A 25,641-nucleotide genomic window follows, 5' to 3' on the forward strand; every position below is an offset into this window, starting at 1 on the left:
TTGGAGCTCTTGTCTGGTGCTGTAAGTGTCTGTACTAACAAATACTAATTGGTGCACCTCTCCTTGAACAAACTTTTCAAATGTCTTGTTCATAAGACTCAGATTTCATGTCAGCGATAAAAGCCTTGTGGGCAAAGGGAAAAGCAGGGGTTTTGCTGACATTGTAGTGCAAGTCAGCTGTCTGCCCCTGCGCTCTGTTTTTATAAATATGGTACAGGGCCTCCCGGTCTAGCAGATCAACAAGGTCGGTTTGAGAAAGGAGATAAAGGAGACAGTAGTGTCTGCCTGCTGTTTGCACCATGCTGGAGAGATGGACTCTGGTCATGTTGCCTGTGTGTTTTTGGGGGTTTTGGTGGTGTTTTTTTTTTTTTTTTTTTTTTTTTTCCTAATTCATCATTCTCTACTGTAGTCATTTGCACAAAGGATGCTTTTAAACAAGTAATGAGTGCTTTCCTGTTTGGCAGTTGGTTAAACTGAACTTTGTGTCACAGCTCTTTACGATTCACTCATACAAGACCTAAAATATTCAAGACTGGTAGGGGGGCAAAAAGCTCTGTCTGGCTCATGCTGTTTCTAGGAAAAGGGAGTCTTGGGGGGGGGTGGGGGAACCCTGCAAAGACCTACAAATTATGCAGTGTTCTTTCTGTCCATGAATAGTTTCTCTTGTGAGTGAATGAGGCTGTATTTTTGGACGCGCAGACAAAGCAACTTTTGCTACAACTGGCTTTTCTCCAAAGCACACTTACTGTGCTTATTCTGTTTATTTTTTTTATTTTAAAAATATAATGATAGACAGCCTGAAAGTGATCTGAGGGCATGAGTCAAACATTCAGTGTCCAGTTGGTCTTGTCTGTAGGAGTATTGCAGATTGTCTTCCTGGGCAGTGAGGCTCTATTGAGCCTCTTAAGCAGAGTCTCAGTTTTAGCAGAAATATTGTTGTGTCAAAAAACATGAATGCTGTAACTATCATGACTCTCTAAACTTTCACTTGTTTAAAAAAAATAATTACTCAGTGTTTTTTGCGTGCTGATGAGGATTGGTGGGAATATTACTTTATGTTATAGCTTGTAAGTGCAACCAGGAATTATCCTATCACAGCCACTGCCACCAAAATGCCTCCTGGGACTTTCTATGAATTGGAATTATGGAATGCACCATAATGGTTCATAACACCTGTAAAGAGAAGAGGAAAAGGGATTTTGATATAAAGTCCTTAAAAGATGCCCATCCTATAGTAGCTGAGTTTCATTACTTAGGAAATTGTATCTAGGGAGGTGTTTTGTGGGGCTTTTTTTGTTTTGTTTCAAACGTAACGTAGTCAGGAAGAGGCTGACCTGCCCAAGGACAGATCAAAATAAATAACCAGATGAGAATCTATCAAGGTTTTATGCCATAGGCTCTAAGCAGTGTTGTAGTACCAAAGTTATTACAGCAGTTACAAAGATAATTTCACCACTTTGTCTTTGTGGATTTTGACACCCACAAATCCATGGGCCCTGATGGGATGCACCCATGAGTGCTGAGGGAGCTGACAGATGTTACTGCGAAGCTGCTCTCCATCATCTTTGAAAAATCATGGAAAACAGGAGAGGTGCCTGAGGACTGGAAGAAAGCTGATATCATGCCAGTCTTCAAAAAGGGCAAGAAGGACATCCCAGGAAACTACAGGCCAGGCAGCCTCACCTCCGTCCCTGGAAAGATGATGAAACAGCTCATCTGGGATGTCACCTCTAAGCATGTAGAAGAAGAGAAGGTTATCGGGAGTGGTCAACATGGATTCACCAAGGGGAAATCATGCTTGAAAAATCTGATAGCCTTCTATGATGGCATGACTGGCTGGGAGGATGAGGGGAGAGCAGTGGAAGTTGTCTACCTTGACTTTGGCAAGGCTTTTGACGCTGTCTCCCGTAACATCCTCATAGGCAAGCTTAAGAAGTGTGGGTTAGATGAGTGGACGGTGAGGTGGATTGAGAACTGGCTGAATGGCAGACTTCAAAGGGTTGTGATCAGTGGCGCAGAGTCTAGATAGAGGCCTGTAACTAACTAAAGGTGTAACCTGGGGGTCAATAATGGGTCCAGTCTTGTTCAACATATTCATCAGCAACATGGATGAGGGGACATAGTGTAGCCTCAGGAAGTATGCTGATGACAAAACTGGGAGGAGTGGCTGACACCAGGAGGCTGTACCACCATACAGCGAGAGCTGGACAGGCTAGAGAGTTGGGCGGAGAGGAACTTAATGAAATTCAACAAGGGCAAGTGTAGGGTCCTGCACCTGGGGAGGAATAACCCCATGCACTGGTACAACTTCGGGGTGACCTACTGGAAAGTAGCTCTGCAGCGAGGGACCTGGGCATCCTGGTGGACAAGCTGACCATGAGCCAGCAATGTGCCTTTGTGGCCAAGAAGGCCAGTGCTATCCAGGAGCACATTAAAAACAGTGAGGCCAGCACGTCGAGGGAGGTCATCCTCCTGCTCTATTCTGACTTGGTGAGGCCACATCTGGAGTACTGCATCCAGTTCTGGGCTCCCCAGTTCAAGAAGGACAGGGAACTACCGGAGAGAGTCCAGTGGTGGGCTACAAAGACGACCAAGGGAATGGAGCACCTCTCTAATGAGGAAAGGCTGAGAGACCTGAGTCTGTTCAGCCTGGAGAAGAGAAGACTGAGAGGGAATCTCATCAATGCTTATCAATGTGTAAAGGGTGGGTGTCAAGAGGATGGGGCCAGACTCTTTTCAGTGGTGCCCAGCGACAGGAAAAGGGGCAATGGGCACAAACTGGAATACAGGAAATTCCATCTCAACATGAGGAGGAACTTCTTTACTTTGAGGGTGCCAGAGCACTGGAACAGGCTGCCCAGAGAGGCTGTAGAGTCTCCTTCTCTGGAGGTCTTCAAAACCTGCCTGGACGCATTCCTGTCCAACCTGCTGTAGGTGAACCTGCTTTGGCAGGGGCGTTGGACTAGATGATCTCCAAAGGTCCCTTCCAATCCCTACCATTCTGTGATTTAAAGTGGTTGTCAGAGAATTTTTTAATTAGCCTTACATGGGCAGATGATAACATTGGGGCTCAATTTTAGGTATATTTCTAATAAAGGTAGGGTTTTTAGGGCTTGTCATTCCCATCATGAGACTGGGTTTGGATCATTATTCAGTTTTAACAATTCAGGCTGAAAATTAACAAAGTAAGCATCTGCATCTGAAGGGGAAAAAAAAGAGGAAGGAAAGAAGGAATATATATATAAAACTATATTTGTATTTCAGAGAACAAGCTAAGCCATTGTTGTTGGAAAAAATTTTTATTGACCTTTTCCTCTAGGTAGCGTGTTTCCCATTTGGCTAGCAAGATGCTGGTCTTTGAGTAACAAAAGTCATCAGGGTTTTTTTGCCACTTAAAAAAAAATAATCTACCGAGAGCTGGCTAAGTTGATAGGCAGCCGAATAACTGTGGTTTGCAAGTACTCACAAGGGACTTCCTTGGCTTTAGAAGAGAAAATCTCAGAAGACCTCCTTGTGGCTGACCATGTTTGAACTGCTCCCAGCTCTAACTGCGAACCGGCATGTTCAGGCGCCGGCCCGACTTACCAGCTGAGCAGGCATAGCCAGGCAGTACCAGTGAAGCCAGACCTCTTTGGCAGCTGTTACGGATCACACTGAAAAAAGAAATAGGTCATATTATCAGTGTCTAGTCATAATAGTTTGGATTTCAGATGCATAACATATCCGTCAGAAAAATTACAGCAGTTACACTGGCAGATGCTTTGTCCTGTGGTGCTTGTCAGGACATTTGCATGTTCTGCTATTAAAAGTATGAGATGTTTCCCACCTGAAACAATGTGGAAGCTGAGAGATTGCTGAGGTAGACCATTTTGAATTTGTTACTGTTGAACTGATCTAATATAAATTGAATGCAACTTACTTTACTGTAACTGTGCAAAATGGAATACTAATTTGCAAGTAGTGGAGTAATACCTAGCTTAAGTGTTCAGATAAATTATTTTTTATTCTTCATAGTTAATTTTTCTAGTATGAGCAAGCTGTAAAACCTGAAACCGTTTTGATAGCAGTAGAGATGTTGGAATTCATTTGAATAATGTGAAAGAACATCTCAATTTTTCCTTTAAGGATCAAAAATGTGTGGTCCTATTTATTCCATCAGTTCCCTGTCCGCTCCTTGAGTTAGCTGGTTAGAAGTGCGCACACAGAGGGGTGCACTCTCTTGCGGCGTGGAGCTCTCACGAGTATTGTTACACAAGTAATAAGGGTTAGCTGTGTTCTGGTTCGACTTTTGGTTACTGAAATGTCAGTTTATTCTAATCTAGATAGGGTCAGTCTGCTTTCGGAACCCCATTAACTGCTTAGAATAAGGTGGGGGGGAAGTCTTGTATCATAAGCTTTTGGCCAAATATCCAAAGTGTTTATGTGCTTTTATACATTAGTCTGCTCGAGTTCAGTCATCACTAGTTAGACGTGAATTTGTTTGTAGCTGAAAATTGGGGTTAATTGTAAATCCTCAAAAAACTCAATGTAATTACCCTTTGTAAGAAGAAAACACCACAGGTAGCTTCTACACATATAAAAATACCATGGGCTAATTAAAATATAGTCCTTGGAGTTGCGCAGTTAATGTCCTCAATTGTTGCTTTTACCCCTGAGTTGCCCCAAGCCTTTTTTAGCCTGCAGCGGGGGTTAGCAATGGGGGCATCGGGTGTCCTCCCATGCTGGGGCTCATCCCTTTCTGATCCTTGGTAGAGAAGGGGTTCTTAAGTCGGGGCATGAGGTGTGCAGCAGGTAATGGGACAGCTCATGAAACATGACACTGTTTCTCTTCCCACTGCCCACTCACCCCCATTTTTCTCCTGCCTTTCCTCCCCTTTTCTCCCGTTCTCCCCCCGTGCAGATCTGCAGGTCTGTTCCCAAACACAAGTTAAGCAGTGCCCTCCTCCTTCTTGTGCCTGTCCCTGTCTGGGTTTTTTAGTGCATGGGAATCATGCCCTCGCCTACTGTGTCCATCCTTTCCCCTGTTTACTTTTTATGTTTCTCGCACATTGTCTTTGGTTAAGTCTTTGGCTTATCCAGTTGTGTTTACCATGTCATAAGCAAGGTAACAGCAGCTAATTTTTTTTCTTGTAGCCAATATCACTGGTTTCTTTGTCTTGTTCTAGAACGACTGTACTTTACTGCTAGTAGCCAAAGCATTCCTTAATACGGAGTTTTAAACTGAACAAGATAAACCCAGAACTGCTGAGTCCTCATGGTGCAAGTTGTGAGCCAGCGCATGATAACATAATATTTTTGATGTGTTTGTTAGTATTTTAGACTGCTATGTGATCTCACTGGATTTAAGCGCTGTCACTCTTAATATTTCACAGAACAGGTTTTTTTAAGATCCTGATTGTTTCCACTGTTAAAAAATGCCAGTTACAGATGTGCTGTTTTATTGAGGTTAAGGCATCAGACAATATTAGTTATTAATATTTGGTTAGTGCTCATATCTAAATCAGAATGCCTATTGTGCTAAGCACTGTACAAACACATTTGAAGAGACAGTCTCTGCCCCAAAGAGTGGAGCAGATTTACTCTTTAGTCCTTTCACCTTACTTCTTAATGCTGCTTTTCTGCACTTCTGTTGTGCTTGTCTAATGGATCTCTATGCCACTCGTGCCTCTCTGTAGTTATCGTAGTGATATTTAGATAGCTGATTTTCATCTTGATCGAACGCACCTTTCCAGAGAATTAAAAAAACATAGATTCCAGTGTATCATCACATTGGCAGACAAAGACGTTGACAAACCCCAGTGCCCAATGAAACACTGCTGAGTGGTCCTTTCTAAAAAAGGAATGTTTCCTGTATTTTAAAGGTTTGTTTAGAATTGGGGATTAATTATAACTTGCCTGCATGTATGTTGGGATTGAGGTTGCTGTGTTTTCAGTTCGACGTGTATGGTATGGAAGATTATTATTAGATCTTAGGTTCCTGAGCTGTTGTAGTTTGTCCGAACACTGGAAGGGCTTCTCTGACTCCTGTAAGGTGCATTTGACAAAGCACGCACACTGGAAATACTTTCTCCATTGCCTAGGGTGGATGGAAATACTCCCTGAACTCAAGAGACCATTGGTTTGATCCACTGTAGTTTCTCACCTTTACTAAAAAAGGTCTTTAGTAAAGACCTTATGATTTGTAGTCCCTTATGAACGTCTGGAACACAGTAGTATCAGTTGCAAGAGATTACAACTGTCTCTGTTAATTGCTCTGTTGTTCTCTCTCATTAGTGTAGTGACTGTGCTTCCTATCTGCTCTTTCTCCCTCACCTTAGTCCACAAAGGTGCAGGTTGTGGGTTTTGCTGGTTGTTTTTCTAATTAGTGTCTGTCTGCAGAAACTTGTTAATCAAGAACCTGTCTGATAGAAAGTTGTCATTTGTTTCATCATGATACCTACAGTAATGTCTGCTGTAGATCATGTAGTCATTCTCCCAGTCTTCCCTTGTGAGGTCTTTACACCTTTTTTAATGCATCCCTTTTATCTTACAAAGCTGTTCATGTTGGCTTACCTGTGTTGTGTTCTGCTATCCTTTTTGATTCCTAGATTTTTCCAGGATGAAATACATTTTTACTTTACAAGGCTTCCTTAAACATACCTTCTCTATTAGTTTATTCCAGTCTGTAATAGCGGGGGCTTAGTCTGTACTCCATGAAAGCTTTGAGATACTACCTTTTATAAATACTGCAGTGAACTAGACTATCTCACTTTAAAGCTTTGATTGCTTGATCCTAGGCTTCAGCTTTGAACCCTCTTTTCTCTGTCTAACGTTCTGGCTCAAGTTGCTGGACTGGTGCTGGAGTTCTCTGCGGTCGTTGCTCCGGGTGTCAAACAGGCTGCAGAGTTGAGCACTTCCCCGGCATGTGCACGTGCTTGGAAGTCCACTTACAAAGGAAGATATTTGGCCTTTGCCACTTTGTTATTATTTATTCTCTAGTGTTCAGTGGCATATCTGCTTGGGCAAGAATTTGCAAAGAGGTTTTTAGAACCTCCGTTTCATTTTCTGCTACATGAATCTGTGCTTTTTTTCAGCTGCCTTGCAGGAACTCCTCCTGTCAGATTAGCATGGTCTAGTGGTCTGCATCCAGGCTAGGAAAAGAGCCTCTGAGCTCTAATCCCACATCTGATGTTGAGTGCATTGATCCTCTCCTCTTCAGGATGCTATGGATGGCTGTGAATGTATGTCCTTAATGACTGGCATTATCCTCCTCCAGAGCAGTTCCTCTATCCTTTCAAGACCCTGCTCTATAGACGTGAAAATTCTGTTTCTACGTTGATGTCCAAACCCATTCTTTCCTTCCTGGCATTTTTATGTAAACAGTTACCCTGAAGGTCCCTCGGGGAGAGGGGATAGTGTCAGCCACAGAAATGTGTCAGAACGGACAGAAATTTTGACGTAGACCCACCAGTCAGTAGCCTCAGAGTCCCTCACTCTGGCATCAATTGGATGTGATTTCACTGTACCTTTAAAGAATAACTAGTCTGTCTGGCATTCTAACCGGAATATTTTCCCCAAAGAATTAGTTCACTACCTTAGCTTCCCTCTTTGTGAAACTAGGATGATGTTCTCTTCACAGGATTAGGTGAGGATTAGCTAGTGTTTATCAGCGACTTGCAGATAAAAGAAGTGCTTTGTTTACGTGTGTATCTTTTAGACTGCATGGCCTTGATCACATGGCAGTGCTCAACTCTGCATTTGAAAAACACCTGATTTAGGATACTGCTACAAAATAATTGTTACAGACAGTTATTAAGATGTGCATAGTTTTAGAATTGAATCCTGCTTCCCAAAACCAGAAGCATTTTGTAATTTGGAAATATTCTGCCCTATTCTTTTTTTTATTACCTTTTAATTTTTTTGAATTAGTGTTAATACATAGGATTTTTGTGGTCATGCTGGAAATTTCAAGAATATCTCTGGCCTAATGGTTGTAAGTACCATATAAAGGTAGAAGGAAACACAATGCCACCATTCAAGAGTTATCTTGCTAGACAGACAGACAAAGTCTGCTGGTACCGTTCCACATCAAATATCCTGAGTTCAAGAATTAAAGTATCTGGAACCTGCTTCTTTTGTCATTTCTGAAAATAAAGGTTTTGTAGCAGCTGGAATCAACCAACAGTCTTGTTGAAAATACATCTTGTTCTTCCCTAGCGATACTGGCTCTGTGGGGCTCTTAGTAACATGAACAGATATGACTCAGAAGACAGAGGGAGAACAACTATGTTGTGTAGGAAGTTAAAAAACGGGTTTTTTACCTTTTTTTTTTTTTTTTTTTTTTTTTACTAAGACCACAGTTAAGCTGCACTGCCTGCCTTTTTTTTCTTCTTCTTTTTGAGCTGGTATCCTGAATTGATCTTAACAATCAACGTGCAATTCAAGAGACAACAAACAAGGTGTTCTCAACAGCCAGTTTATTTCTTTCAAGAAGGTTGTGCTAATAAAGAGGTAGAAGGATGGTGTGTGTGTGGTATACAAGCAGGAGCAATTCCAGTGAGCAGCTTTTCTCTAATGTCAATGAAATGACACAAAACATGAAATTTTGAAATGCTGTAATTTCTAGTTTTCATAGCACCAAACTGCAGGTTGCTAATGCTATATTGCAATAGGCAAGATTAGATGGGGTATTGCATGAAGATATTATTTGAATTTGGCTAACTTTGGACAATTTGGCTTTTGGAGGACTTTCTTCCATAGGGGGAGGTACATACACGGGCTCTAAGCAGGAAGAAAATGTAGTAGAAACTTGTTCTCAAAGTAAAATACAGGACCAAAGGTATGCAGGGGAAAAAAAAAAAACATCACACCTTGGAGCCTACGTAATTACCCGTTCTCCCTTCTCATTAAACAGTTAGCCAGAGCCCTCAGGTCTGTTCCTTTTTCCCTCCATCCGTGTTCCCTGGGTTTCTGTTGCTCTTGAGGGTTCTCCTTGTCTCTTCCTCCACCCTCATGTTTTCAAAATTACTTCAGTCTATTCCCCTTGGAGAAAATTTCCTAATACTTGGCTGCAAACCTCTTCTTTCTTTCAAGCCCTTCAAGTAACCAGCTCCTTCCAGAAAACATTCCTGTGTTAATTTCCCTGAGAAATTTTTGCCCATGCCATCTTGTTTTTGAACTTTTATTGCATTTCTTTGAAGTTCCTTATGGAAGGAGCCAGTTCTTTTGTGTTTGTGAAAGGCCATTTCTGTAGTCCCCAGACAGTGAGTAGTCAGGCACAGTCTGTAGGCAATAAATGCATCTCTAACCTTTCAGAAACCTTATCTTTCTTTAATACAATATCTTATCTTTTGCTCTCATTTCTCTTGGTTTTGACCCTCTGTTTTAGCCACTTTCCCACATACTCTCTTAGTTTACATCGCTAAAATTGAAATTATCATCAGTTAAACTAACATGAAAGTACTTTTCGATGTATAAAGGAGAAGTTCCACTTTGTAAAGTACACTTAAAATGGTGTATTAAAAAAAAAAAAGATACGATTGGTAGAGGTTGTGTAAATGTAATAAGAGATTCAGCCTTCCTGCCACTAAGATAGTTTACAGTATTTTCCACCAATTTCAGGAGGAGCAGGAGCTAATCTAAAATGGTTCTGACCAAGAACGGAGAATTTTATTTACCATCTGCTTGGATAGCATCTTACTGTGTGTTTTACAGTAATATTTGGTGTTCTGATGTCCATTTTGATTCCTGTTCTCCAGATGTTCTGGGAACATAAAATAGACGTGGTTGCTATTTAGATAGGTTGTTTGCTCAGTGCTGGTATAAACTGCTGCTTTTCTGCAGGCTGTGAAACAGAAACGTTGTCCCTGTGAAAAGCTCTGCAGAATTAACGGGGCTTGAAGTCTTGGGAAATCCTCTGGGTCTCTCGCTGCCCTCCCTCCTCCTTTCTCCACTCCTCCTTGGTATATGCTCTCTTCGGTTTTAGCTTCCAAAGGTGAAAATCTTACCCCGATAATGTCTTGTGAGTATTACAGTCTTGGATAAACAACATTTTTTGTAGGCTCTATTGGTCTTGTCAGGTTGTGTTCTAGTCATTTTCCCAGAAAACGCCCTGAGGAGTCGCATACAACTCATCCGAAATGGTTTCCTATTTGTGTTTGTTACTAATGCTGTGGGATTGTTTAAGACTCTGGGTTATTTATTTATTTATTTTGCAAATCATCCTTTTGCACTGCTCTAAGAGATTTGCTGTAGAAAATTGGTGCTAAAACCCGGTTCCGTGTGTCATTAGGACTGTATTATTTTCTCTGTCGTCCCAGTCCTCCGCCCGAATTATTCACAGGAGGCTGGGAAGACTCACGCTGCAGTTCGGCGCAAGATCGGAAAACTGTTCCAGCGTGTGGCATCCATGCTGTGCTGTCTGCCTCGCTTTCTCACCCGCCCACCCCTCCCCACGGCTGCCTCGCTCGGGCCCATTCGCCTTTTCAGTGGCTGAGATAAGATGTCAATGAGAGGGGAGGGAGGGATAGCAGAGCTGCCGGAGGAATTGATTCTTGTCTGCCTCTCCGAGCAGTCCGTCTGCGCAGCAGCACATGATACGGTTTTGCACAATACCCCGCTAATGCCCTAGTCAGCAGCTTCCAAGGGAAGAACAGTATTGAAAAAAATAAGAGCAGCCCTCCGCGAGCTGCAGAGAGTACACGGACCGGGGCTAAATTTGGAAAGCTAAAGCTTATTTCATGCAAGATTATTAGAATTATTTGGGTTTCCAAATGCGTGCTCACACACATGTACATATTGCTGGCCAGCTTTTCCACGTGACTCAGCTGGATCCAAATGCAGTTGTTATTTATAGACGGCAAGAGCAGTGATGGCATTATCTTATAGCACTCCGGTCCTGAAATTATAGCGCTTGTGCGCAGGGAGAGGGGGCCAGATGCCCTCTAGGAGAATTTAGGCAGGCTGCTCTTCTGCAAATGGCCATAGGATGAGACAGTCACAAGTAACCCTTTCCCTCTTCCCCATTTCTTTTTTATTTTCAGACAGAGAAAAGAAAGGTATTGAAAAATGAATGTGGGCTGTGATTTCTGCTGCCTTCTTCCCTAGATGCATGTAAAAAGTAATTAGCTGTGTTCGTTTTTTTTACCTCTCCCCTATTCCGCAGATAACCTATTTGTACCTATGTGAAACCATAAACATTCCCCTGAAGACAAGGAAACAGCAATTTCTAATCTGTCTAAAACTCATGTTCACGCTTAGGTGTTTAAATAAAACAGTCTCATGTTTAAAAACGCTGTGTGCTTGGAGCTCAGCTAATTGAACTGAGGCATGTATGTGTGCACTGGAGCTGTGTCTTCGGATCCTGCCGGTGCAGAGGAACAGCTGGCTGATTTCCGCCTCTGCAGAGCGCCAGAGCTTTGGTGCTGGGGCCAGGCTCTGAGCTGCAGCAGGGAATTCAGCTAGCTGGGGGAAAAACACAAAACAAAACCAAATAAATGTCTAGGGGAAAATAAAACAAAACAAAAACCCAAACAAACAAAAAAAAACCCAACAAACAAAGAACCGAAGGGAAAAAAACGGTCAGATGAGATTCCTGGTCAGGTTCAGAGGATGCTCGTGAAAAGAGATGCTTCAGCACAGCTGGGAGCATGCAAGCCACAGCAGGGCATGGGCACAGACGGCAGAAGACAGGGCTACCTGAAGGCAGTATTGCTGCTGAACGCTTTGTATCATGAAAAAAACAATGGAAATAATCTGAAGATCAGGGTAGGGTTATTTAGATGTTTCTTATTTTATGTCAGCTTGAGTTTTCTATGTGGCCCTAATCATAACAGAGCATAGATGATTTGCTAGTTTTGCTTTACTGGCAATAAATAAAATAAACAGTGCATGTTGTGTCTTAAAGGGTATCAGAAAGCAGAACATATATGGCTCACGGAAGTCTGCTCCTTTAATACAACTGTGTTTGAGGTGAGAAGTGTCCGTCAGCCCAACGGACACAGCTAGAAGAAACGAACTTTCAGGGTACAGAAGCCCTTTTCATGCTCAAATTAGTTACCAAGTTCCCAGTGCAGCTTGGGAACAATTATTTGGCATTTAACTTGGGTATGTTAATTAATTAGGCAGTTCTCAAGAAAAGGTGGTTGGCACCAGAGGAGCAGAGCAGGCTGCTAGTAAAGGGAAGATGACAGGGTTTGTGGGATTGGTGAGACACAGAGGGGAAAAAGAGAAGCAATGACTTTGTTAGAAAACTAACACATTAACTGGGGGGTGAGATGGGAAACATCGCCGCTTTGAAATTGCAGTGCGTGCACACGTCTCTCCGCTCTGGATTGTTCAAACAGAAATAAGTAAGTTAAAAACTCCTGTAGGCTGAGTTTCTCTTTGCTGATGTCCTTAGCTGTTTTCATGTTCAGCACACAGATAATTTTATACGTAGTTGTAACTTTCTTTCAGAATGAAAAACAGGATGCAAGGATAGGGTCATAGTGCTTTCAGCTTAGTTCAGTTCAAATACAAAACTTGTATAGTGTGGAAAATGGTCCTGCAACCCCCAACTTTGAAAACTAGCGTATTTTTCCTTCAGCACTTAAAGAGAAGTTGGCAAAGGTTGTATTACACAAATTGTACAAAAAAGAAAAAAAAATCTGAGGACACCTGGGAAAACATTCTTTTCCCATAAAAATGTGAAATAATGTAAAATTAAAAGCAAAGAGCGAGACTGCAGAACCAAGAAGCAAAAGTTCCTAAAATAGCTTTTGGTCCTTCTCAGAAGTTCTGGCTGCGCAATGTTAACTTTGGAAACACGTTTCTGCTATAAATTTTGGTTGTGTGGTTTTTGTAATTTTTTTTCCTCCTTGAAAGCCTCTCCAGATGTTTTACAGTTGTTGTTTGAAAATGTTCCATGACAGGCACTGAGACTGTGGGCACAGAGCAGTAACCCCTTGATGTGGTGGTTGCGGTTTTTCCTTGCAAAGAGAGGAAGGTGTATGATCCTCTCTGTTCTGGGCCTCATTCTGTCACAAATGGTGTGACCTTCAGCATGTCACCTGCTCTCGGGCTCTTTCATCTTTAAGACTTAGCCAGCAAGCCATGTAGCTGGATGGCCAAATCAGCAGTCTCTGCAGGAACTCTCCACTCTCTAAGAGATGTTAAATATTTTTTACACTTCTTGTCTTTTTGGAATAATTATAAATGCAAGTCAGATCTAAATATTTTTCTGATGCAGGCTGATTGAAATTCCTGTGTTCACAATCATAGATTCATTTGATTGTAAAAGACTTAAAAAAGTCATCTATGCCGTGTCCCCTTGCCTTGAAGAATCCTTAATTCCATTCTCGCTTGATATTTATCTGACCTTTCCACAGCATCTCCATTCATGGAGATTCCTCAACTTTACCCATTGGGGTATTTAAGAGCAATAGGATGCTCCTAATACCTAACCTGTGTCTATTCTCTCTCTTTGTATATTATGTTTTGATGTTTCTACTATGGATATGAATAATGCTTTGTTACTCAGTAAATTGAAATACTGCTGTCAGTCTTCCCTCTTCTTAAAAACAAGCAAACAAACAAACCCCCAAAACCTGAAACTACAAAACCCCCTACTCCATGCAATCTTTTCTTGCAGATTATATTGATAGTTTTTTTCCGAATCATTCTGACGACTTTTCTCCCCCGTCTGTGGCTGTACATTGTGGTGGGGTAGAGAGAAAGGAGAACTGTGCATCTTTGAGACTTGGCTTCCGCTCATGCAGCGGAGGAGGCTGGTTGAGTTTGCTGCAGTGGCACGGCATGGGTCAGCTCAGGTCGGCCTCTGCGCAGCTACTGCCTTCAGCTCCGCTTCTGAGAATTCCTGTCTTTGGAGGTGGTTCTTACCCTGTTGTTGGGAAGGTGCGCAGTGTCGTACTTCATACTTGTCCCTGTTGGAAGTAGTTTCAGACCATTTCTCCAGCTTTTCAAGATGATTTCAAGGCCAAATTTCTGCAGTGAACTGATGCTTCTTTCCAGCTTGTGCCATCTGTAAATTGACCCAGAACAGGTTCTAACCTTTTATGCATCTGTGTCATGAATATCTATAAATTAAGCATTCAGTAATTTCGGACCCAGAACAAACTCCTGCACAACCCCATCCAATAGTGCTGGTTTCTATTACTCACCATTGGTTTAATAGTTTGGTAAGCTTAAGTTTCCAGCCATTTTGTGTTGTGTTCAGCTATACCCTATTTCCCTTGTTTATTTGTAAGAATGTCACGTAAAGCAGCACTGAAGCCTCATGAAAATCAGACTAATCTGTGCTCAAGGTCTTTTGTCTTCTAATGTAAAGAAACTGCAGAAGTGTGGCATGATTTTTTCCTGACAAATCCATTTTGGTTGTTACTCGTTTTTTACATTCCTCTTCATCCTTTTAGATAGTTTGGGTTATTTTTCTCCAGTAGGAAACTGGATCTCCAATTCTGCAGTTATTCCTTTTCCTTTTTTGAAGATGGCCACTAGATTTTCCCTTTTCCAGACTTTCGTCGTCTTACTGATTGTGCATGGATTCTGTGTGTTCAAACCATGGTTAAATGCCACTGGTATTTTTTTTCTAGCAATTTTGAGTGTTAGTGGTAGTGTTAGCTCAGGAGTTGTTTACAGTAGTAATTGGAGGGCTCAGGATGGATTAAGTGAAACTGAGCCTCTTGCCTGCAGGTCACCAGTTTGAATCTAGGCAAAGATGGGTTAAAGTGAGTCACTTCCATTTTTTCAGATGCCTGTATTATGTGTGAAATCTGTTGATGACTAGAACTGGCATTACAGAATAAAAGCGTACAGCAGTAATGAAAGACACTGTTGTTTGAAATCTAAGCAGTGAAACCAACAATTGGATGAGTAAGAAAACAAGCAGTCTAATGCTATTGGAGTGCATTTCCATTGGAAAGCCGCATCCAAGATTCACTTGCTGGTGGCCTTTCACCAGCTTTGTCTTCTCTTTATAATGGGGCATGTTTTCAGATGTAGCAACGTGGGTACAGCTAAGCTTAAATGAGATGCTTACATATTTTATCTGGATCTGTGCAGAGTGTTTTGTGCTTGCCAAATTGAGCCATTGTTGCTATGCTTTGTAATGTATTACTTCAAAGTTAATGTAGTGAATCTGGTAAGATGCTCTGCCAAGTTTTGGCAAGTGTAGAAGGAAATTGGGGAATCCCGGTTCCACTGAAGTCATGGGATAAGGATAGCAGTATTCAAATCTGTGTCTCCAGCATGTACCATTCTAATTGGCAAGAGCTTTTGGGGAAGCCTATATATATGGGTCTTGAGAGGTATTTGTGAAAAGCTGAAGATAAGCCAAGGCAATATCTGGACCCATATTCAAGACCAGACTTGTAGATGGTGTCACTCATGCAGCAGCCTTGAAAGCACGTGCTAGATAACTCTCAAAGCACGTGCTAGATAACTCTCAGGATTGCAGTAAGGGTTTTATTGAATAAACCCTCTATTAAATAATTTGATAATACATTCACTTTAATTAGGCATTCCGCATGTTACCTGTTTTGCTACAAAGCTGTGTGGTGTTTGGTTTTTTAATGATAATACATAACTGCATTGTAGGTCCTACCGGGACAAAGCTGGGTGCTTCTGCAGGACCCAGCTGTAGTAATGAAGGAGTCATTGGTGATAAAGGTCATTACTTGGATATTAGTGGTAGAAACATGTATCACAATGTTGAACCCTGGCTGTTGACTTTGTGTTCCTGTTGCGATTAGCAGGGCAGTTCACGCCCTGCCATGGAGGGTTTGAGCCAGCCGCCCCCTTTGCTCTGCTGGGGAGTTCCATTCCACGCAGTTTGCCCTGCGGTCGCTAGGACCAGCACTTTATAAACCGGTGTGCATTTGAAGGTGGTACCAAAGATACAACTTACTCTCCTCACTACTCTACTAGTGGAGCAGGTTTGTGTTGGTACTTTTACCTTCAGATAAAATCGGTGTAATCCGACTTGTTTACTTGGACTGTTTAGGCAAAATCAGTGATGAACAGCAAGCACAGTCCTCAGCTGCTCCCGAAAAGCAGCCAGCTGAGGTGTAAGCCTCACAGGATGAGGCGCGAGCAAACGCCTAGGAGCTAGCACTGACCACATGCTGTGGGCCCCAGCGTGCGAAGGAGGTATCTGCTGGCAGCCAGTGCTGTCGGGCTGGGAGGAGCGGTGGACTCCCTAGGAACCACTGCGAGTCCATGTTGAACAGCCAGACTGCTGAGGAATTACTACTTCTGCTTTGTAATTGGCATTATGTGTACTCCTTTTGTGCTCTCGGTATTGAGGCAGATACAGAGCAGAAGCTTGTGTAATGACAGGGGTAGGGCTCGTCTGTCGCAGGGTTAGGACACGTAGTGGTATCTTGAAAGAACTGAAGAGGAGGGGCAAACACGCGTACTCTGAATCTCTCCTAATTGACAGTTACATCCTATTTCCTTTGTGGCCTTGCTTTCCTGCCCTGACTGATTGTCCGAGGGGTTAGCTAGACGTTGCCAGGCCCTGCTGGAGTGTGTGAGGAGGAGAGCTGCAGGAAAATCAATCCTTGAAATAGTTCGGGATGACCAGTTTCTCCCTCTCTCTCCATTCCCCAGCTCTTTAAAAGCAAAATGGCTTTTAAAACACAAGGAAAACATCAAATTTACTGCTTCCCAAAAATGTGAACAAACATGCCGTCCTTGTAATGCAATTGAAGTTATTTTTCTAATGCTACAGCACATTGAGCATTAGGTAGGTAACATTTTTAATATATTTTCCAAAACAGTATGTAGTCTTCATTATTCTGTGTAAAAAGAATAATATTCTTAAATAACCAAGAAAATAGTTATTTCCACTTCTCTTTGTTGCTTCCCTTCCCACCCCACAAAATTATCTCACTGGATGATTTATAAAAACTATCTTTAGGTTGCAGTCTATACAGAAGGGGATAGAAAGCCCTCAGTAGCTCTGTATTCCACGTGTCTGGAATTCTCCACGTAAAAGATATTAATTTGTTTCTAAGAGCAGTATAAAATAAATGGATATGATCTGTGAAAAAATGCTGGATTTTCTTACTTATGCTGTAAATATCTTTTCAGTCAAATGCGTTTCCTTCTGAGACACAAAACCAAAACAGCAAGACGGTGCCGAACAGATAGTTCTTGGAATCAAACTCCTCCTTTTTTCCGAAGATTTTCATTGCAGTAAGAAATACGGGTCTGCCAGTCTGCCTATTGAACTATCTACTGCAGCTTAACTGCAGCAAGGAAGCAGTAATCCTATTGTGCTCCTCCAGCAGTCTCTCGGGAAGCAGAAGGCATTGAAATTACTGAGCTGTTGTCCTATCCCCTCCTCACCTGTCTTTGTGGCTGTAAATGTAGTGTCTGCCTGTAAATAACAGTTTGCTGCACCTTTAAGCATGTTCCCTAACAAGAGGCGGTGATTTACTGAGGTGATAAGCTGTAACTAATACTAGGGTATCATAATAGGTAAATAGATTAGCACTATGCTTCTCTGTATTTTGCTTTCTAGGGAGCCCACTGGCTCATTCACTCGGAGATGCTTACTACAGCACTTCGCACCGCGCCGAGTTAAATCAGTCAGTTACAGGACTGCAGCTATCGGTGCTGGTGTGGATGCAGCTAATGAAATGCATTAGTGAATCTATGGGGTAGCATTGATTGCTTAGCCTGTTTTCTTTCCCTTTTCTGTTCCCTGGCCCAAAAGGGATTGTAATGGGCCGTACCAGTATTCGATGCTATGGCTATAAACCATCCTTCGAGCTGTGTCATCAGCATCCATCTCCTAATTGGTGCAAGTATGCCAGCATCATTTGTCACCGAGAAGTAAGAAGCGGCACAGGCAGCCTGGGTGTGATCCATGGCTCGAGCTCCTTGGTTTTCCTAAGGGAAGGGCCTGGTGCTTCCACAGCAGTTGTGGTGCAACTGCTGGGTGATGGATGCACATGGCTCTGAGGGATGGGAAGATGCCACGGAAAGGGTGGCGGAGGCCTTTGTTTCCGTACTGCCTGGCAGGTTTTCGGCACAAAAGGGCCCTCGCAGGAAAGGAGCAGTACCGGGGGATGTGGCTAGTCCTAATAATTGTGTCACAAATCTTGTGATATTTGGCACGTTCTTAAAGACCTGGCTCCTAGAGGCAGGGGATTAAATAACAATTGCATCCTTTCTCTTTCAAGCAAGGCTTAGCTCTGTGGTTGCAGAGAAATGCTTGAAGTGTGACTGGGGCTGAAGGGGGAAGAAATAAACCTCTGCCTTCCCGCTCTTCCCTCTCTTTGTCCCCAGGATCCCGGTGTGGATACATTGTGATGTCGTATGATTTTTTTCAATGAAAGTGTTTAAAACTATTGGAGGCATCCAGAAGGCCACGAAGTGTGGACAACTCTGGGTGTGTGGGAGTATTTATGAGTATTTTAAGGAGAGGTCAGTCACAGTCTGTGCTGAGACACACTCTTGCAACTTCTAGTCCTCTTCAGAGAAAGGAGAAACAAAAATGGGGCTGGGTGGCAGCAAGCTGAATATCTCTGAACGGGCTTTTTCTCTCACTTCCTTAGGGAAACCCCTTGGGCTACTCATAATAGAATTTTCTCTTATTTTTATATCTTTCTGGTTTTGTCTATTTCACAAATGTGAAAACAGAGGCTGCTTATTTCGGTGTTGGTTTCTTAAACACAGTCGTCGTTAGCAAATCAGTATTGATTTATTCCTATGAAAATACATCAACGCTTAAAGTAAAATGCGATCCCATTAAGAATGATACAGGTTTTGCAAATGGAGAAAAGTAGGTCAAATATTGCACTAATCATCCCAGAGTGTGTCCCTTTAAGCCAAATAAATGTGTGAATACACTTAAACTGTCAGCACGTCATCTGATTGCCATTATTATGCATCTTTTGGCATGAGCTGGCAGAGCCCTCTGTGACTGAACGGGTTGAAAGTGTCAGTTCTGGTGTGTTAAACAGGTTGTATTTTACACCTGGGCTAGGGGGTAGGTGGGTGGGTGGGTGTGTTTAAGGATTTTTCCTTTTCCCCCATTGCAACAGTTGACTTCAACTTAAGCAGGAAAGCCACATCATTATATGCAAGGGACATTGTAGCAATGCAGCACAGGAACACGATTTAAATCTGATCATTAAACTGCCGCAGCAAGAGGCTGCGAGAGACGGTGTGGATGGTCCATCTGCAAAATCTGTGCTCCTGTTGTACAAGGAGGAGGGGTGGAGGGGGGAGAAAAAGCAGCTGCTTGGCTGTGCTATGAGTGGGAAAGACTGACTGTTGGCACCATCTGTAGCTGTCCTTTGTGCTTGCTGCTTTATCTGTTCATTATAGTATGATACTGAATTTCTCGTGCTTTGAGTGTAAATGAGTTGAGATGCGCCTAATACTGTCAGCATAAAAAGCAGTAACTAAGTACACTAAAGATGAATAGTGTAATCTGTAAATTCATTTTGAGTTTGTTTCATCTTGCTTGAATAGCCCAGGAAGTGATGTTCTCCAGAAGCCAGCTGTACCAGATGTGCGTGTGGGGTATATATTCATCTCACCAAGCGGAGAGGAGAGCAGTGGAGGTGGATGGGGCAGGGAGAGGGGAGGCCGCCCCAGCACTTCCAGCAGAGGAGAGCAGACGCCTTTAGAGGGTTCTTGCTCCTGCTGAGCAGTATAGAGGGGGACTAGTAACTCCTAAGGCAGCTACAAGCAGCTCTGTTTTCATTCCCTGCACAAACACCGATGCAGGGAAGAGAGCGATTATTATACATGGTATGCGAGTCAAAATGTCCCGGGGAGGAAAGGTTACACCTCTCCATAATGAGTGCTGTAATAGAGATGAGTAAATTTGTTACATTTTATACCTGCAGTGTCTTAGTTTCTAAAAACATGAGTCCTCTCCAGATAACTTGCAGAATGAAACCGTCCAGCTTATCTTGAGGACCTCTTTGTTCTTCGGTGGTTTACATTTCACCTTTATTATTAATGTGTATATTGGATATTGGTAATAATAATAATAATTCATTAAGATCTTTTCTTATCTTCACCTTGCCAAAGCAATGCTATCTCATTGGCATGTTACTTTTCCAGGAGTTACTCTGCTTTTTTTCCAAGCAGGTTTAGCTTTTGTTTGCAGATTCATGCCCTCAGACCCATTGGGTTGTTGCTTTTTATCTTATTTGTCAAGTGCGATAGGTGTGCAGAAGGAGCAGCTCCCTCCTCCCATCAAAACCTCATTTAAGATGGACGATTTCCATTTGACACCGTAGTAATTACACTCGGCTGTGGAAGTGCTCAGCATCCACTATTACTCTGCGACGGCTGCGTTTAGCGTTCGGCAGAACACTTTGTTCTTGTTTCTCAGAGCTCAAGTGGCCGTGGTACGCGGGAAGAAACCCTGCAAGGCAGGGATTTGTGTCTCTAGGCAGCTGGAAAAGGGGGAGGGGGGCCTTTGTCACTGGCACATTAGTAATGATATACCAGGGATAAAAGGTGAGTATAATTTGATCAAATGCTTGTTGACAGTTTCCTTGGCTAATAGAGAAGCAGCTTAGACTGACACTCGTTGCTGGAACATTTCACAGAGCTCGGGGGAATGCTTTCTGTAGGCTACATGTGAGGCTGACAATTTCTGAGTGACCATATTTAGTTACATAAAGAAGTGGTGTCCCCTTTTTTTGTCACAGCAGAGCTCTAAAATGCCTCCCTAAACACTGCTCTTGACCTTCCGCTTGATAAATGCAATGAAATTACTACCTCTCCTTTGTCCAAATGTGTGATTAATTCACAGGAATGGCCTGGGCTTTATGTGCCTTTCTTGTGTAGCTGTTAAACTTGAGAAATTCCAGTTGTTTCTCGTGCTGAAAAATCATATTTGTGGGTGTTCTTGGCAAAGCCGGCTCCTTTCCCCCCCCCCCCCCCCTACAAATAGGACTTCACAATTAGTCTCTTTGGAATTTGTTCTACTAAGTATGTGTTAAACAGTACCTTTGAGTAGCTACTGGAAAAAGAAGGTGACGTACCCTGAAATGATAGTTTGCAACTGCTTATGATTGTATTATTTGGTGAAAAGATCCATTAGAAAAATAAGAAATGAAAATAAAAGCCTCAATTTTAGAGAATTCTGCACTTGTCTCTTTTAAACCAGTAAGCCTAAAATTACATGTAGAGCTCTCTTACTCCAAACCACTGTGGCAGCTTGGGTTTTGAGTAGTCTTCTGGTTCTCACCTACTTGTGCAATCTGTTGATTTGTGTTCAGTTCACAACACCTCAGGAAAGCACTTAGTTAAAAATTAAATATGAAGCATTTTCTTGTTCTGAGGGGTTTCTAAAGCATACTTTAAGGAAGGAGAAACCCCAAGTGCTTCCACTTGAGAATGTTTCTTCAACTGCAGAATTTTGCAATTAGTCATTGTTCCAGTGAAGCTCTTCACCGTGTCACACCTTGGTGAGTTTTTACCTGAGCCACTTCTGATGCTGGAATTAAACGAGCGGCTTTGAGGCTCAGCCAGGTGTTGCTTAGAGGCTGCAGTGCGGTTTCTTGGCTGGGTGCGCTCACGGCAGCCAGGTTTCACCCTCAGTCACTTTCTGGAACTCTGCTTACTGCAAAGTAGGTGGTTGCTGTAACGGGCTGGTCTTCTCCGAGTGTGGATGCGTAAGGGAGAGGTCACGTTTGCTGAGATAATGACCGTTTTTGTGTCTTCCGAGGGAGTTGCAAGCTTTTCATCCCTCTAGGAAATCTCTGCATCTTCATAGTTCATAAGCGTGATTTTCCTGTAAGCATAGAATTACCCTCATTGACCAGAAGATTAGGCACATAATGGAAATACACATTTAGGGGTTGTGCTGGGTCAAATATAGATTTAAGTGCCTAACTTTATATCCATACATCAGCGTGGCCATATCCTCCTGATTATCTATTCAAGACTGGTAGCTGATAGCAGTTTTGGAAATGAATTCCTGCACATGGGTTTCTCTTCATGCCTCTCCGATTAAGCTTTTGCACAAAAGTAGCCAAACAGAAAAGAGATCTTGTTGTTCTTTGCTCCCTTCTGTGAATGATGTCTTCTGTATGGTTTTGTTACATTTCTGTTAGTGTGAAATGAATTCTGAATTTTTTTCGCTCACAACAGCTATCCCATGTCCTTGTGCCTCATCCCTTCTTCATCTCTGTGCTGCTCAGCTCAGACAAGTTCTCTCGTGTCTCCTGGGCTGTACAGAATGTTTGTAACTTGTGTAAAAACATTGTAATGATAGCGTAGGGCAATTACAGACTCAACTTGATAGGATAATAATGTGAGTGGTGGTTCGTGGACAAGCTTTTCACTCCTGGGGTTTGTCTGTTCAGATTGTGACTGCTGTTACAGTAGCTTGCATCTGCACTCGGCTGTGCCGGTTCTTCAGTTATGCGCTTACTGTCATTGTGTTCTGTTTGCACAGCGCTGCTTTCATCGTGGTGTGAGGAGCTGGGACGGCTCTTGCTGCTTCGCCACCAGAAAAGCCGGCAGAACGATCCTCCAGGGAAGCTACCCATGCAACCCCCCATGAACTCTATGAGCTCCATGAAACCCACCCTCTCTCATAGGTGAGTCTCAGCCCAGTCCATAGGAGCGGTGGTCTGTACAGATGTACCTCGTCACAGATCTGTTAATTGAAATGCTTATTACCATTGACCGACATAGCTACACTGTTTCATGCACTGAACAGCGTTGCAGACAACAGGAGATCTGTAATTACAGCAAATACTAAATAAACACAGGTTTTGTCTTTGCTATTGCCTGGTGCATAGTGAAGTGATGCTACCATCTTCAAATCTGTGCTCAGATCAAGTGGGCTTGCTTTCGAACTTCACGTTGTGCCCTAGAGATAAACTTCTACAACATGTCTCTCACCAGACATTTTCCTACTGTTTATTTAAATACAACTGGCTTTTCTTGAGGTTGAAAACATGTCACTGATGTTCTGTTTTGCAAGTTGTATTGGAAATGTATTGTGTACAAAGCAACTGTATAGTGGGTGTAGGCATAGATGGGAGAATGACCTATACCACCTTATATCAGGTGAGGATCGCAAAGCACTTAGGTTAATTTAGACAAAATATAAACATTAAGGGACACTAGAAGAAGCTGAAGATGTGAAGCCTTTGATTTCCAAATTACATGGAGGAACAGCATCTGTATTTCTTGTCTGCAGAGCCTAGGTCAAGGCAAAAGCTGAAGAATAAGTGTAGACGGGATTAAACATTCATTTCATGCTTTATGTTTCTGGGAGTTTTTTTCAAGGCTTTCTTTCCCTCAGCATCATATTAAAGAAACTGCAAATAGTATAAACTGGTTTTAGTGTAGGGCACTTCTGTTAGTTAAGTATTATAAGAGTGCGGATGAGGCTGCATTCCTTGTACCTAGATTCTATGGTAGCGTAAGTAACTTGAACTTTGGTGTTTGAATGGAGTTTAGGGACACCAGTGTATTACCAGTGCATTTGCATGTGTGAATTAGTCTGGAAACCACTTTTGGGTTGTTTTTTTTTTCTTTATTTTTGTTGTATTTATGGGAAAACCATGCAAACGCTATGTGTTTTATTGTAGCCCTTGAGAATAACGTCCTTTTTTGTAGTATAACTAATATAATATCACTGACTTTTCAGAGTGCCTGGATTGCCTCTTTTGTCAGTTGCTTATGAAATGATCGATTGTAAACACACTTTAAAAAAAACAAACAAAACAAAACAAAAAAAAAACAAACAGGAAACCTTCTGTTCTAAAATAACTTATTTTTACACCTGGGAGCTTTGCAGAAGCCAAGGTGAAATTAGTGGCCAGTCTGCAGAGAAAGTGTGGTGCAGTGTATATGCTCTCTTAGGTGTAGTTTTGTAGTTTTTAGATGCCTGATTCTCATCCGACCTTTTAGCCTCCGTTCCCCTGGAGTCTATAAAGTAAGGATGAAAGCGCTGTTATATCTCACAGGGGCTGTGTGCTGTGTTACTAGATAAGATAGGCACAACTCTTTTCTTTCATAGCAGTTTTCCACTGGAACCGTCACATGTCAAAAAATAAATACTTTCTTCTGCTAAACCTAAATACCAGGGTTTCTGGCAATACCAGGTTACCCAATATTCTACCTAATAGTAGGACATCCTGCCCAGTGTCAAACAGTCCCGGTAAGCTTCTCTTGAGTATTGCCCTTGAAATGCTTTACTGAGGAAGACACTGGAAGTCAGTTCTAAATTACTGCTGTCTACCTATGAGGTGCCCCTCTAGAAACTTAATTTCTGTGGCATAACTTCTTATCTATAATAACTGCAGCAGCCTCTTAGGGATTTGGAATATCTACATCACCGCTTCAGTGTGTACTGTTGTCTCATCTGTAATGTAGCCATAACCATGACTGCTCAGAATCTCTCAGGTGGTACATTAGAATGAGATGTTTGTGGCTCTCTAACTTCTTTTTCCAACTGGAACTGTTTATTTTCATGGATGTTTTATAATCAATCTATAAGACAGTAGTGAAATACGGGGTGAAGAAGAATTGAGTTTTCTGCTTGTTTGACTTAAACAAAAGACGAAAAGCCATTAAGTACAATCCCAGTGATAAAACTGTTGATGAAGCAACATTTGTATTTGCATTAGATTACATTTGGGTCAAAAGCTTAGTATTAAAGTTCACAGTATCTTATCTCTAATTCACAAGGTTTTTGTCTGAATTCAAACAAAAAAGTATGCTTAGCTTTTGCTACAAGAAATTAATTTGGCCAGCTACTTCAAGTTTTGTAGAAGAATTGGATGTTAAATTAGAACAACCAAGAGCGTATTCAAGAACCTTACGTAGTTTAACAGAGGGAATTATAGGATATATGTCAGCTGCTGAATATCACTAGACAGAAAAAAAAACTTCCCCCGTCATCGGACTATCTTGAGTACTTCACACAGAGCTTTTTTTGCTGTTGTTTTTTTACTAGCAACAAAATTACCCAGAACTCTAGTCAGGGACTAGAATCCCGATGTACCTGGCACTGCAAAAATACAGCTGCTTAGTCTCAAAGTTGAAACAGGGCTCAGCTGTTAAATAAATTCTGACTCAAGAATGTATCGCAAGAATCTAAATCTAAGGATTCATATTTAAGAAACTGTGGGCACATACACTGCAGGGAATTCAGGTCTGTCCTGGTTTTAGGGACAATCTTTTTAAGAATAAAAGTTAATTGAGTTGTGGGAGAAGACTGAAGGAGACAGATCAAGGAGGGCTTTGATACTGTTGTTCAAATGCACTTGGAGAGAGCAGAATGTAAGCCATACAAGGATGTGCACGCATGCAACAAATGCTTTCAGAATAGGGACTGTATTGTGCTAATTTCTTTCTAAATTTAGTTTTTCATTAACGAACTGATCAAGTGTTGCATATGGAACAAAAATTCAGCTAAATACCTACTTCCTAATGTAGGGCGGTTGGTTGGACTGCAAACTCCTGTGCTTTATGAACAGCATAAGCAGTAGATTCTCAGAAAAGAACCCCTCAACCTTATCTTTTTTTTAAGTCAGTGCAGTGTAGTAACAGTTAGCTCAAACTTGAATGTGAGATTCATTGATTTTTTTTTTTAATGTATTGTATTTTATTTTATTTTATTTATAGACTTCTTTACTGATTCATGTAGGTAAGCTTCGCTCCTGT

The 25,641-nt window shown here is 42.0% G+C and overlaps 1 protein-coding gene across 1 annotated transcript in view; it reads left to right on the forward strand.

Moving 5' to 3' along the window:
* The window catches only part of ZMIZ1 (zinc finger MIZ-type containing 1), a 357,117-nt gene that overhangs the window by 281,721 nt on the left and 49,755 nt on the right, over window positions 1-25,641 (forward strand). Inside the window, exon 7 of the mRNA XM_082486190.1 lies at window positions 22,415-22,559. Within this exon, the coding sequence (XP_082342316.1) occupies window positions 22,415-22,559 (145 nt within the window). The remainder of the gene's footprint in view (window positions 1-22,414; window positions 22,560-25,641) is intronic.

This window comes from Vanellus vanellus (genome assembly GCF_965231255.1).
Source record: "Vanellus vanellus genome assembly, chromosome: 7".
NCBI classification, from domain to species: domain Eukaryota; kingdom Metazoa; phylum Chordata; class Aves; order Charadriiformes; family Charadriidae; genus Vanellus; species Vanellus vanellus.